This window comes from Pseudorasbora parva, chromosome 6 (genome assembly GCF_024679245.1).
Source record: "Pseudorasbora parva isolate DD20220531a chromosome 6, ASM2467924v1, whole genome shotgun sequence".
NCBI lineage: Eukaryota > Metazoa > Chordata > Actinopteri > Cypriniformes > Gobionidae > Pseudorasbora > Pseudorasbora parva.
In genome coordinates, this window is record NC_090177.1 from 35,703,273 (window position 1) to 35,718,307 (window position 15,035).

General features: G+C 39.4%; 1 protein-coding gene across 2 annotated transcripts in view; it reads right to left on the reverse strand.

The window, feature by feature from the left end:
• LOC137078948 (protein sel-1 homolog 3-like) overlaps positions 1-15,035 on the reverse strand; it is a 48,929-nt gene that overhangs the window by 27,029 nt on the left and 6,865 nt on the right. For both annotated transcript variants that reach the window (XM_067446806.1, XM_067446805.1), the window contains exons 4-10: positions 13,861-13,982; positions 13,629-13,744; positions 13,417-13,481; positions 12,986-13,109; positions 12,724-12,853; positions 4,141-4,278; positions 3,837-4,060 (exon numbers count right to left, since the gene is read on the reverse strand). In XM_067446806.1, the coding sequence (XP_067302907.1) occupies positions 3,837-4,060; positions 4,141-4,278; positions 12,724-12,853; positions 12,986-13,109; positions 13,417-13,481; positions 13,629-13,744; positions 13,861-13,982 (919 nt within the window). The remainder of the gene's footprint in view (positions 1-3,836; positions 4,061-4,140; positions 4,279-12,723; positions 12,854-12,985; positions 13,110-13,416; positions 13,482-13,628; positions 13,745-13,860; positions 13,983-15,035) is intronic.

Below are 15,035 nucleotides of genomic sequence, written 5' to 3' on the forward strand. Positions count from 1 at the left end.
TTCCCACTTGTATAACAACTTAACAAGTAGGAAATATACATAAATTGTTATCAGTTTGCACAGCATAAGTTATGAATTATATATAGATTAATCCTTATTAAAGGTACTGAAGTTATTTACTCAAGAGCAGAGCATATTTAGTGAGCAATTACTTTTGTTCTTTACATTGTCATTATAAGTGATTACTGTCACTTTAAAATATCTCCCGCTGTCACATATGATGAAGTGGCAGTTACAAAACGTACAAAACGCGTGACTATCCCCCACCTGCTCCTCTTCAGAAAATTAAATTTGCTGTCCCATTGATCACGGTATTTACACGAGGGTTTGGTTTTTTTGGGCAGGAGTGCCTTCCGTCTCTATCGTTACGTCCATCATCCGTCTCTGTTTTGTTTTTTCCCTGCGTTGTCACTCATCATCTGACCTCACACACTAACCTCATGACAACGGCCACTTATAGTACTGTAGGCTAGTGCAGATGGCAGTTATCGCGAGGCTAGTTACAGAGCTCAGACTGGAAATGTTTTTGTTTGTTTTACTCCGGTATTATTATTCTTTAATAACGCACGTTAAAATACGGCGTTATTATTACCTGTACGTTATCTTTCCTGTACGCTATCTTTTATTATTACCTATTACGTTATCTTTCCTGTAGCTCAATGAGTAGAGCATGGCGCTAGCAACGCCAAGGTCATGGGTTCGTTTCCCAGGGAAAGCAAGACTTGACAAAAATGTAACATGTGTACCTTGAATACAATGTAAGTCGCTTTGGATAAAAGCGTCTGCCAAATGCATAAATGTAAATGTAAAATGTAAATACGGGATATTTATGGGAAAATACGAATACGGTAGGATGGCGGGAAAGAAAGGGTAAAATACGGGACTTTCCCGGCCAAAACGGGATACTAGACAGGTATGCACAGAATAGTCGACTGTAATGCTCTGCCATGGTGCTTTAAGCTTGACGGTGCCTAGTCGCTGATCATGGCCTGTAGAGGGCACAAAAGACATCTTTGAAGTCCACTTTTACGCTCTGTTTTCAACAGTTAAAATTACAAATAAATGCTTACTCCAAGAGCACTCCGCAAGATATCTGATAGTCTGATTACACCAAATTGATGCTAAAAGTTGATCGGCTGAATGCATGCTTTAAACAGCTTATTGTGCACGCCAGAGGTGGACAAAGTACACAACTCTATTACTTGAGTAAAAGTAAAAGTACTACTGGTCAAATATTACTCCGGTACAAGTGAAAGTTGTAAAAATAGATTTTTACTCAAGTAAAAGTACAGAAGTATTTGTTTTCAAAAGTACTTAAGTATCAAAAGTACATTTCCTTTTTTATGCCAAATGCATTTTTTTATTATTGTTGTATAAATGCACATTATGCCATCATTGTTTAAGCCATTCTGTGATGCTCCATCTGACATACTATCATACGACTAACTTAAACTAATTTAAATACTTGTATAAAAGTTACAAAGCTCTTTACGAAGCTGCTGTCACTTTAAGGCCGAATGCACGGATCCAATACACTGATCCACATCTGATATTCTCCCAACTTTACTCTTCTCTTTCTTCCAAACATGTATATTTTAGTTGCCAACTTTTAGTTTAGTTGGCACTAAGTGTATGCCAACTAAACTAATCGTGATTTTTTTTTTTTTAACTGAAACATACTTTCAAAGTATGACTATGGGTGCACACACTGGCCCTCATTTATCAAAAGTGCGTACACCAAATTTCCAGCGTACACCTTGCGTACACCCAAACCCACGGTGACTTTGAGATTTATCAATATGGACGTTGGCGTACGGCACGCTCAAATCCTACGCCAGCTCAGGAGGTGGTGTACGCACGTTTGGAGTTAGTGCGAAAATGCGCAGAAAAACAATTCCTAACACCACAAAACACACTGACAAGATATGCTATATGACCCACTGTTAAAAACCACAACAACAACATTCAGTGTTTATTTTTGTGCAACATGAACGTCAATGTTTAATTTGTGTGGCTTTACCAAAGCGTTTGATTTTTAGGCATATGTAGCCTATTCCTCCAGTCGCGAGCCTGTGCGCTTTATCTGACGTTTCAGGCCCGCCTGGCCCGGCAGCTGCGCACGGACTGGGACTAAAATAATTCAGACTGACAAAATAATAAAAATGACCTTCTTCTTTTAAATAATAATAATAATAATAATCTTCTTCTAAATAACAAGCGTCATTAAGAATAATAATCATAATAATAAGAAGAAGAATCTTACAAATTGTCATGTAATTATTAATGTGAATGAATGGTAGTACTCCACATCACATCATCATCACTATTGTACCCCAATACATGTGCCGTGATACGACATTAAATGCTAATTGTTTCAAAACGTGCTGTAAAATAATGCATTGTGATGGTAATTTATCATCCAAACAGCTATTTATAAACTGCTGGAGTGCTTTCTCATCCACTCTATTAAGCGTAGCTACTCGTAATTTGGGTCCATATTTTGTTTTTGTAGGTGTCTTTATTCCCACTCTTTAAACTCCCAAATAAAACAATTTCGGGGTTTTTTTTCACTTCCCTGGTGATGGTCTCGATGGGCGCGCGTCTCAATCATCTCAATAGGATCGTCAGTGATCAGGGAGTCAGCCCATTGACTTATGTCCTAATCAGTGCCCCGACTAGTGGATTAGTGAGATGATTGAGCGCGCCCGATCTCCACGTCGGAGAAGTTTCGCTTCTTTGCCGTCTTCTTTGTGTCCATGGCGTAAAATGAGGGCGTGCGGGAGGCGGAGACTTGAATATATAGGGGCGTGTTATTCTAATGACGATCGTTTTCAGCCGCGGCATTTATCAAGGGCAAGTATTGCGTACACCTGGATTGCAGAGGTGCGCACAGCTTCATAAATCAGGCGATGAGAGGAGTGTAAGCATAATCTTACGCCAACATATACACCAGTTTCTACGCAAGATTGATAAATGAGGGCCACTGTGCCTAAGAACCATCTTCTTCCATTTTGCTATTAACCGATCAGTGTTCAAAAAAAGTTGGAAAAATGTACATGACCCTATAAGAGTGATTCCTGAAAGACTGTCTGCAACAACAACAACAAAAAACCTTTTAAAGAAGGAAAAAAATCATCCACCGACTTTCAGAGCTGCTGCAGAAACGACTTTTGACCTAGATAGAAATGTAGTGGAGTAAAAAGTATGATATTTGTCTATCAAAAAAAAAAAAGTCATAAGTTTCCAGAAAAAAGAATACTCAAGTAAAGTACAGATACTCAAAAAGTGTCCTTAAGTACAGTACTCAAGTAAATGTACTTAGTTACTGTCCACCTCTGGTGCAAGCAAGTTAATCGGCGCTCTAAATGAATGTGCTGCTGTATTGTAACGCACACACCAGACAGTGGCTCATACATTACGCGCAGATCGCACACACAGAATATTTAGTAGCTCAGAAATTTAGTCAACACTGCTCTGTGATTCATCACTAAAATAGCTTAGAAACAGAAAAGTCCCGAGCATATCTTTCTTAGTAACTAAAACACACAGCTTCACTATTAGCGGAGAGACAATGCCAGATAGAATTAATTCACAATCACTCTCTCACTAATGTATTAATATAAAAATCTAATCTTTACTGTGGTTCTTTCCCTCTGTCTGATCTAGAACAAGCAGAAATCTGTGTGAAATATAATTAACCCATTAATGACATCATCAGCGACTAGTCAACTCGATAATGAAGTCGTTTCTCCCCTAATTTAGGATGAGTAACATTTCCATTGCATTGCTCTTTTATAATGGCTGCTGGCTGAGTGTTCATGTGTTCTCATTCCCACCTGCTCCAGGTCCACAGGGACGCCCAGGCCAGCCAGGTGCAGGGTAGCGAGCAAGAGAGAGGAGCGATGGTGACCCCAACAGTAGGACACCTGAAGCTTCTCAATGAGTGTTGATATGAGATCCAGGCTGCCGTCAGATTCCTCCGCTTTACTTATTGTCTTCACCACATCCTGGAAAATCACTCGGCTTAGATGCAGCAAATGTCTGCCACTGCTCTCCAGACCTGAGGAACAGACGAAGAAACTCTTTACCAAGAGCCAACGGTAGTTCACATTACAACATACAGTGTTAACCCCCTGCTACCTGTTATGAAGTCCTGGTGGTCTTCAAGAAGCCTCAAGGTCATGTTGAATCTTCTTTGCTGGCCCCACGACCAAGTTTGTGTGCATTCCTTACGACCAAAGGTCCTCATAAGGTCTCCATAATAAGAGTCACAAACATCTGATAACCAAAAACAAAGTCTTTATAAATGGTTCACCCAAAAAGACAATTGTGTCATCATTGGCTCATCTGCATTCCACTTCTTCCATATTGTGGTGTGAGTGAAACACCTTCTGGAGTAAAATAAATGTAGGATGGGGTTTGATTTTGTCTAAGAGGAATTAATTGGATGGTTGGGGTTTGCTATTGGTGGATCTTATGTGAGTGATGGCTTATTGCCCCGACCTCAAGCCAGTAAACACTTCATCAGAAAGAGAAGAGATGTCGCTGCAAAAGGGAGGGCAAGGTACTTTGATTCAAGATTACAAGACATGTGAATTAAAAAACAAACAAAAAACAAAACAAATGTATGTGCAGTGATAAATAATTTCTAATAAATACGGCAATATTACAAAATAATTATTTAAAGGTGCACTATGTAGTATGTTTGCAGTAAAATATCCAAAACCTACTAGCCCAGTGTTATATATTTTGTTCAGTTGAGTACTTAAAATATCCCAAATGTTTCCAACTATTCGTAAATTGTGAGAAAATTGCTATTTTAACTAAGGACAGAGAAGTTTCAGCATAGCGTTTGAGGAAGTTGTCTGTCAATTCACCCTTCGCAAAGACCCTTAGTTACTGTTGCTATATGTCTGACAAGCGTTCGATACCCGCAATGGCGCTCCCACTGTCAATTCGTGCACTCCCTGGGGAAATAGTGAACAATTTCTGGAAAAATGACATGTTGATTTCAGACAGAATCTGAATATATGCATTTGAGGGATTTTTTCAGGATGTGAATGTGACTAGAAATGAAATAAACAAAATAAAGATCGTAGCCATAGCCTACAAGTCACAGAGTAAAACTGAACAACCGCATCACTTGCTGATTGAGACAGAGGATAACATTAAGGAGCAACACCGTTCCCGTAAAGCAAGCTGGGTATATAACTATCTGCTCACTATTACAATCATTAAAAGATAATATATAACATCATATTCAGTTATCCTAGCTAGCGTTAGCTAACCACCGTAACATTATTAAGTGTGCTGTAAGGTAAGGACATAATGTGTGGTTAGCTCCACAGGTTTCTGTGCTCATGCCGTTGGTCTTATCTATACCCTGGACCTCTGTAAAGCCCAATTATTACCAGTAAGACGGGCCAATCCTCCACAAGCCTGCCACAACAGTGACAGAAAAATGACACTGCAGCCCGTAACAGCTGTTGTAACGTTAGTGGCGAAGGCGAACCGAAAACGGAAACCCATCTTCTGTCACTACAGCAATGACAGGTGTGTTGTTTTTCACGCTTTGTAAATAAGGATATAAACACCAAATTATGATGAACCATGCAAATTACTGTTGTATAAATTACTGTACCAGTAAGCTAGACTTGTATGAAACAAGTCATACATGAAGTTTGTGTAGAGCATTGTCTGAAATGACAGATGAGGATTTCGGGCAGGTTTCGGGAACAGATGAAACTGTACATCGCCAAGTCTTTCTGGATACCTGCTGTCTGTGTTGGAAGTCCCATATGAGCACATTTTTACAATTTTTCACGTTAAAAACGACATCAGTCTACTAAGCGTGGTGTTTTGTTTGTCGGACAAATGGCGGATAGCAACGGGGGGTGCACAATATCGGCGTTGTGATTGGTCAGAGCGCCTGACAATTAAACTCGCCGCGCAGGGTGAATTGCGTCATATCTGCGCTACCCTTGGTTTCGGGTTTTATTTGGCAGGAGCGCTTTACTCTTAGCAGTGTGAACAAGTGAACGCACGGAGTAACGTCATAACATAATTTTCAACACACTTAAATGTATCTAATATGATAAACAGAGCTGCATAACCGCATCCATAAAAGTGATTTCTGCCCGAGTCCTATTTTCCACCGGCTGTGAGGTGAAGACCACGTCCCAAGATGCCGTGCTCAAACTTTGCATCATCAAACTACGCATTTGTTTTGAATAGGCGCCCTCTAGTGGACAGAAAGTTGCATAGTGTACCTTTAAAAAACAAGAATTGTCTATTTTGGTAAAGTAGAGAAGAGCTGGCCATCGCCATCTTGGCAGCGTGCCATCTCGAGTCACGCCCGGATAACAGAAAATGGGCAAAAAGGCGGGATGTGAGCGGAGCTTAGGTGACGCAATGACTAACAGACAGCAGACAAATGGTTATCCACCTGTCCATCAAAGTGGCCACACCCTTAATTATGCAGAACTTCAAAGGCTTTATACAATGTAAACGAATGAGTTATACAAAAATTCACCCTCCTCACAGTTGTCATAAAGTCGTATTAGCCGTATAGAACAAAATCACAATTTGTGCCAGGCTGTAAACATGTTTTTTTCTGCTGCAAAGTTGGGCATTTGAACATGAGGCTAAATAAGATTCTGATCCCTTCTGGAGCCTGTCTCTAGTGGCCATTGGATGATTTGGAGTTACTTTCGTATAGCCTAGAAATCTAGACGCACTCTAGCGGCAACAAATCTAATCTGCCGCGAGTGTCGTCTAGCATCTCTCAATACACTTCTGAGCTGTAAACACCAAACTCTGGTTGGGCCAATCACATCGTGTATAGAGTTGGTGGGCGGGGCTTAACATAATGATGGCCGAGTTGCGTTTGCGTGCTTCTAGTAAACACAGAAACTGGTGAACGGCGGTCTTTTGAATCAGCTTTGACCGCGACTCTGGAAGACTTGGAGTTAAGCTTTTCTCTGAGAAAAGAACAAAGAACGGCACTGAAGTCATTCTTAAAAAGGAAAGATGTGTTCGGGGTTTTGCTGACCGGATACGGCGAAAGTTTAATCTTTCAACGAGCTCTGCTTCACCTTCGTTGCTCTGGTTGGTTGCAGCGCTATCCAATCGCGTGCAGAGGGAGTTTGAAAGACAACCGTTTATCCCGCCCCTCGGATTGAGCCCTGTCTATGGTGAGTTTCCAGACCAAACATCTTGATGTGGGTCTGGCTTGTCAGGCTAACTTTTGTATTGGCTTCAAAAGAAACTGCAGGAGGTTGCCCCTTGTGTGTAACACATCAGACAATGAACAGTTCATCCGTCCACCAGAGGGAGCTGTCACCTGAGTTTTAGTCTCACTTCCCGTTTGTAGCTTTATAAGCCATGAGCTTTACTGAATACATTGCAAAAACAAGATTATATTTGTGACTATAATAAAAAAATATTTATATGTTTTTGTTCTTCTAATTTAGTAAGAATAGGCCTTCCGCACTGCCGCTACACACTCCAGTTCATTTGGTGGCGGTAATGCGCCTGAAGCTGATGTGCTGGTTTTGGATTGTTTGACACGGATTGTCTTTTTGTGTTCATTACAGAATACTTCGACTGACCAGAATCCAGCGGAGGTTACACAGCTCAGAGCCAGGATTGCTTATCAAAGTAGTATACTAAACAGAGCCAGACAGTAACGGAGTACATTTACCTGAGTACAGTACTTAAAGGGTTAGTTCATCCAAAAATGAAATTGATGTCATAGATGACTCACTCTAATGTCGTTCCACACCCGTAAGACCTCCGTTCATCTTCAGAACACAGTTTAAGATATTTTATATTTAGTCTGAGAGCGTATCTAAGTCTATGCACACTATACTGTCCATGTCCAGAAAACATCCTCAGAGTAGTCCATATGTGACATCCGTTGGTTAGTTAGAATCTCTTGAAGCATCGAAAATACATTTTGGTCCAAAAATAACAAAAACTACAACTTTTTTCAGCATTGTCTTCTCTTCCTTGTTTGTGTTCAATCCTCAAATAAATATTCAAACAGTTAGAATTAGCAAATCGATCAATGATTCGGATCGCCAGTGTCATGTGATTTCAGCAGTTTGGCAGTTGGTGCGCACTTACTTCCTTTTACATTCTCCAAAGTATTAACATTAACATTTTTCATAACTAAATATTTAGAAAATGTACTCCTGTACACTTGATACTCAAGTACTTTTAAAAACAAGTACTTCAGTACTTTTACTTAAGTAGACATCTGACTGTAGTACTTTTACTTGTACTTGAGTAAAATTTAGCAAGGGTATCTGTACTTTTACTCAAGTAATGATCCAGTATATTCTGTCTGCCTCTGATACTAAAGGAGTTTCAAGAACAACTTGCGAATCTTTGAGCTTCAAATGGACATCTGACATGCTATCTCCAGTCGATGTCTTCACCACGCCGTCTGACACGGTAACACTGACACTGCCAGTAAAGCTTGATAGATCTGCCGACAAATGCAAGGGATTTCTGAGGCAATGTTCAATATATTTCACCAGGGGCGTAGCACCAAATTTTGGGCCCTGGGTACAAACCATCTTGCTGGGCCCCCGTACCATGTATGTGTATGTATAGAAAACTGACTTCTAAGGCCCCCCCCTGCCTCGGGCCCTGGTTACTCAGTACCCTTTATCCCCCCAGTCCCACGCCCCTGTATTTCACTCACCAACTCGACTCCTTTAATCAAGAAACAGTTAAATCTTCTTTTTATACTGAGTAAAGCATATTAGAGTGGGTCACGGCAGTTTGGGATAATGGACAAATTTGCAAGTCCTTCACATATTTCTCACAACAGTTTAAGGAAGTTTTAGAATACCCTGCAGGGGGGTAGATACATTTCTGTGCAGTTATTACATCTACACAGGGGAAATTATGTGCAGCTTATTGTGCAGTACAATTTCGCACTTTAGCAGCGCAGAGCGGTTGTTATGATATTGCTCTCAATCAGTATTCTGTTAAATCCCACCCTGCAAACCGAGCTGGCAAGCAAGGATGAATATTTGTCTGAGTAAATTACCTTGACCATTAAAATATTACAATCTTATGGGCAATCAACAGTGATCCAGTGCATCCAAAAATTGTTCCGCTACTGCCTCATCTCCTGTCACATCACCAGCTGAATAGGATTGACCAAATTGAGACTACGATTCAGGTACCCGTTTCAAATCATCATTGACCACAAGAACTTGGAGTATAGGCCTATTTAAAAGCCAAGAATGAATCCACGACAGGCCAGATGGGTACTCTTCTTTGTCATTACGATTAAAATAATTCCGATTGAAAGATTCAGTGGACTCTTTACATGAGACGTTATCTAAATCGATCTGGGGTTTACATGTGCTGACTTTCAATCACAATCATCACAGAGCAGTTTGTCTGCCGCATCAGAAATGTCGACGCTGTCCTCTCCAGCAGCTGGAATGTGTTCAAGGATGCCATAGCAACTCTTAACGGCCACCAAGACTTATACGGTTTTATAAAAACTATTCATTCATTGTAAAGTGTAATAATCATAACAGATTCTCAAATTCTTCTGTTGGGCGCAGTTGAAGTAAAAAGTGCCTGCGCATACGTTAAGATGAGAGGGTGTAGCTGGGCTTTGTCTGTGTCATTATGCCAACATTATCTTCATAACTTCTAACGAAATAAAAAGTTTCGTTACCCCTCAGAAAAATTAACTTTCCTCTCAAAATTATAGCCTGCGTGTGAGCGCGGCGTGCGGTCAGTGGTGAAGGCGCGCACTGTGTATCATGTCATATAAGGACACACTGAAAAGTAATCGGGTCAGGTCGTTTACATGGTTACATTTTTCGTTTGATCGGTTCATGAGAAGGTTTATCCCACCCCTCTCAAACCGATTACAATTTCATTCGGTTTGGGCATTTTTATTCCGATTGAGGTGTTTCTATGGAGCATTCATTCGGATTTGATTTTTAAACCGATTACAGTGCTCCATGTAAACGCACCTATTGTGGAAAAAGCAACGTCTCTTTGACATAGCGACAACACTCTTCTCTAATGTAGCTCAGCCAGGCCTCATCCACTTTTTTCCGTATTCTATGGGTGGGGATTATTTAAATGTATTAAGAAAACTAAAATAATAATAATCAGCACTGCCTTACAGTCACATTGTCCACAACGGGAGCGTAGGAGATGGCGCGACTACATGTGATACAGAATAGCATGAAGTACCCTTTTATTAGAGAACTGCAGAACACAATATTTTCCTTAATGTAGGCTACATATATTATAAAATGTCAAAGTCTGCAAATACAGTCATGAAGCACAATCGCTACTCATCATCGGTCCAAACTATTACTATTGGTCTTGGTGTTCATTACAAAACCGTCATGAAGAAGCATGTGTTCACTATTTTTGTTTTCAATTTTCCCCCACAAATGAATTCTGTGATTTGGTGAAGGTGTTTACGATCATTTTATTTGTTAGAAACATAAATCCTCCGGTGACCTGAGTATGTAATTCTTCATGATGGCACTGCTGGAGGATTACGGCAATGGCAGGATGAGGAGAGAGCAAGTTCATTCAGGGACATTATCAGCAAAACTGCATGTCATGAATTTGATTTGATTTGAAGTGTTTAAAATTAATAAAATATTTGTATATAAATATTTTGATATATTTATTCTACAACATAAAAAGGAATTTGAATGATATTCAGCAATGTAATGTGTAAGGCACAAATGGCATTTATAGTCCGTATCTAATATTTTTCAATGTCTTTCACCTTTGACAGTGTTAAACATGGTGTCACGTGGATGGGATATGCATGCAAATGATATGCAGATGAGGTGATGCATAGTAAAACTAGGCGTTGTAAGCTCCATATACAGTAGAGATCAAAATTAGAGAACAACATACAATTTCCTAAATTTCAAGGTCACTGCTTAGTCCTTTTTGAAATGATCCTAACAGGAGCAGAAGGTAGTTTTTTAAGCATATTTCACAAGTTATATATATTCTGAAGTACAGTATATACAACTTAAATAAGACATTTGAAAAATAACACTGGTCAAAATCAGAGAACACTTTCAGATACCTTCAAGCTTTCGGTGTTAATCTGGCACTTGTTGCTAATTTCCGTAATAATATGGCAAACCCTATTCAACTTGAAGCAAACTTTCCAATTTTCACTGACTTTGCTAGATGGCAAGCCGCTCTACGGTGACTAAAACCCTATGACACCAGGGTGTCCAGATGAAGGCCAAAGGGATGACCCTTTCAGCAATTGTAAAAGAAGTTGGTCATTCCAAATCTGTTATTTCTAGAATATTGAAGCTTTACAAAGAAACTAATTCCTTCAAGTACCCAAAAAGGTACGCAAGACCAATGCACGAGAGGACAGGACAATGCGGAGACTTTCAATGTGGAATCGGTTCAACACTGCAGCTAGAATTACGCCAGTTCAGAGCTGAACACAGTAAAGATCTGTCTCGCCATACAGTGTCTTGTCATTTAAGAGAATTCAGACTGAAAGCTCACTCCTTTGCTTCTTTGAGTAACCTTTGCTGAGGAGCATGTTGTGTGAACAGAGGAGAATGGTCCGAAGTTCATTTTAGTGATGAATGCAAGTTTAATTTATTTGGGTCTGATGGGAAACATTATGTTCAGCATCAAACTGGGGAAAATTGAACCCAAGGTGGCCAAAGAAGTCAGTGAAAGATGAAGGAGGAAGTGGTTTTGGGGATGTTTCTGCAGCAGGAGTTGGGCCTATTATACAGCTACATGGCAGAACCTCAGAACCTGTTTATCCAACTCTTCCTTCACTGCGAGCATCTCCCAATCAGCCCCGCAATTTTTATGCAAGACAATGCCCCCGATCACACTCCAAAACGGGTAAAGCAGTTTCTTGAAAGTGAGAACATTGAAATAATGAAATGGCCAGCCCAGAGTCTGATCTAAACCCCATTGAAAATCTACGTAAAATCACTGGCGACAAATGTTTTTTTTTTTCCGCTGCATTGGTTATTGTTCTCTAATTTTGATCACAGTGTTTTTGACAAAATAAAGGTTTTTGTTAAAGTACCTTGGTATTTTGTAAAACATGCTAGCAGAACAATGGTATACCCACAGCTAATCTTCCTTCAAACTTCAAGAAATGAATATCAACAATATTTCTGAAAAAAATCAAATGTTTCTAAATTGTTCTCTAATTTTGATCTCCACTGTATGGTGATTTCGGGGAGGAGACAGGGTGGAGAAGCACGTACACACAATCTGCTGCTGGCTGTGATTTATAAAGGGATTTTTGCGCAGGTTCTGCGTACGCATGGTTTTATAAATCAGATTTTTTTGTTTTTTGTTCGTAAACAAAATCTAGCTGTGATAAAATCTACGTACAATTTTATGATGAAATCTACGGAAAGTTTTATAAATGAGCCCCCTGGACTTTGAGCTTTGTAACTTTGCAGATCTTTTTTATGCTCAAACAGCAACATTACACAGCAACTAAGTGTTGAAAATGTAAAAAAGCATAATAGGTCCCTTTAACATGGGGAAATTAGAGGTGTGAGTCAATAAATGGGAAAACAAAGTAACTTGCGGTAAAGTAACACAGATGTTTGGTTGCAAATGTAAAAATAATGCATGACTTTACTCGATACTTGAAAAAGTATTCTGATTGCGTAACTTGTGTTACCCCTAACACTGACTTTAACTGACCTCTAGAGATGTCTCGGTTCTTTCTCAATGCCTCCAGATAGTGCTCAGTAACCTGTTGCATTTCCTCACAGTGTCTGTGGAATCTGTCCAGCTCTTTTAGAGTCCTAACAGGGGACAGGGGGTTGTTCACCTTCAATAGAAATCACAGAAATTATTACGGCATGAGAATGTCTGATTGCATGGTGGATCATGTGATTAATATTGACATAATAAATTGATTTTCTTATATGCATTTATTCATTGATAATAGAGTTGGACTCACCTTTTCTGACCCTAAACGATGGTATCTGATAGGTCCAAAATAGCCATGAAATCCATTCATGTAGTTGTCACCACCAAAAACAAAATATCCTGATGTGTCAATGAATTTAACTGGCTGACGAAAACTGGGAAAAAAAAAGATTTACTGTTTTATTAAACATGAACTACACTATAAAAATGACTGTAAACAAAACAGTAAATGTTGATCTTTAAAAAGTCTTATTACTATAATACTGTCATATTAATTACTTAGTATTATGTGAATTCCCTGGGGACAATATCTTAATATTTTATCCAATTTCTTCTTGGCTACATTCATATTATTTTATGTTTTAGTAAAAAAAAAAAAAAGCTTACCATTTCTAACCTTTGATAGTATTAATAATAAACATTACATATCATTTTCAGTGTAGATGAGACATTATGACTTACTCAAAAAAATGAGTGTTCTCCAACGTCTGTCCAGCAGGTAAGACCTTTGTGATTGTGAGCTTTGCCTGACATAAAAAAAAAATGTCCAAGAGTTCACTTTCTAATATATTCACACCTGATTGATGGGCCATCAGAAGTAATTCTGTATGTATTTAATGTAACTCAGCTGAGAAAAGTGGATATGAATGTATTTATGAATATGGTTGATGTACCTTTGACACCTGAAAGAAGATGTCCAGACGGATCCAGGTATGGAGGGGTAACGCTGTGTGTGCTGTAAACGCCTGTACTTCTCCAGCCACCGTTTGCACCTGCAGCACTATATTACCTGAGGACCAAGACATACTGGCACATCACATTTAATGTGTATATGGAATTATAATATATATTTCAGTACGATGTACGGTATAGTTCACACAATGGAATGCACACTGACTGGCTTACCCGCGTCAGACAGCATAATGAGCGGACTTCCATATTTCCTGTGTTCATTAACATGTTTGACTATCCCACACACCGACTGGCTGCACCAGCTCAGCAAGTAGAGCCACAATGACAGAGTCACACTGCAGAGAGGAGATGATGCGATTTTCAAAATAAAGAGTACCAACACACTATACAAATTCTAGAACATTCCAAGCATTACAAGATTACCATTATCATATCAACAGGTAAACCAGAACATATGAAGTGCTTAATGTTGAGCACAAATAAGGTTAGTTATGTTATTGCATACTAAATTTACAACAATACTGGAATTTTACATTTTGGAGGAAACTAAACTGGCCTATCTTTGAAAATCCAATATTAGGGTGTTCTTCTGAGTGGTTTTGTTACATGTATGGTCTATTTTGGTTGTGGTTTTCTTCCTGTTCTTCCGGTTTTCATTTGTCACATGTTCCTTTGTTCTGGTTCCCGCCACTTTTCTGTTGCCATAGTCACCCTTGTCAGTTTAGTTTGATTCAGCTGTGTTTGGTTCATTGTCATCAGTGGGTGTGTTTACATGCACGTTCTTAAGCCGATTATGTCTAATAAGCCGACAACGAACATGGTCATGTAAACGGGGTAACCCGTTTTCTTTTATCGGAGTAAGGTCATAAACGGCGTAAGAATAAACCCGTCGGAACAGGTAGTTTTCTTCTTCTTACCTCGATCTTGCGCTGCATGTAAACGCATAAACCTGCTTTCTGGCGGCTTATTGAAGTGCGCATGTGTGATAGGTAACAAAAATGCAAACTTAGAGCAGATTTAAACACATCCAGACAGTGCGAGCTAGCATTTTACATGAAATAAGGACATATATCACAAACACAGACTTGTTTAAGACCCAGAAAATTGTAAAGAGGTGTTCTCTTGTTCACTCTGTCTTTGTTAAGTTATGTTAGGTTAATGGTCTTTAGCGGTCTGTTGGAAGTATTTAGTGTTCTGTGTGAAGTCTCTCTGAATAAAGCCTGTTTGTTTGGAAGTCCTAGATATCCTCCTCTCTGCTGCACTACAGACCCATAACAGGTTTCTAGGCCGTTGCTTTTAATTGGCTGTTAAGGTGCACTGGGTGGTAGTGGTGGCAAAATGAAGCTTCATGAAGCTTTGAAGCTTTCCAGCCAGATGTGTTGAAAAGC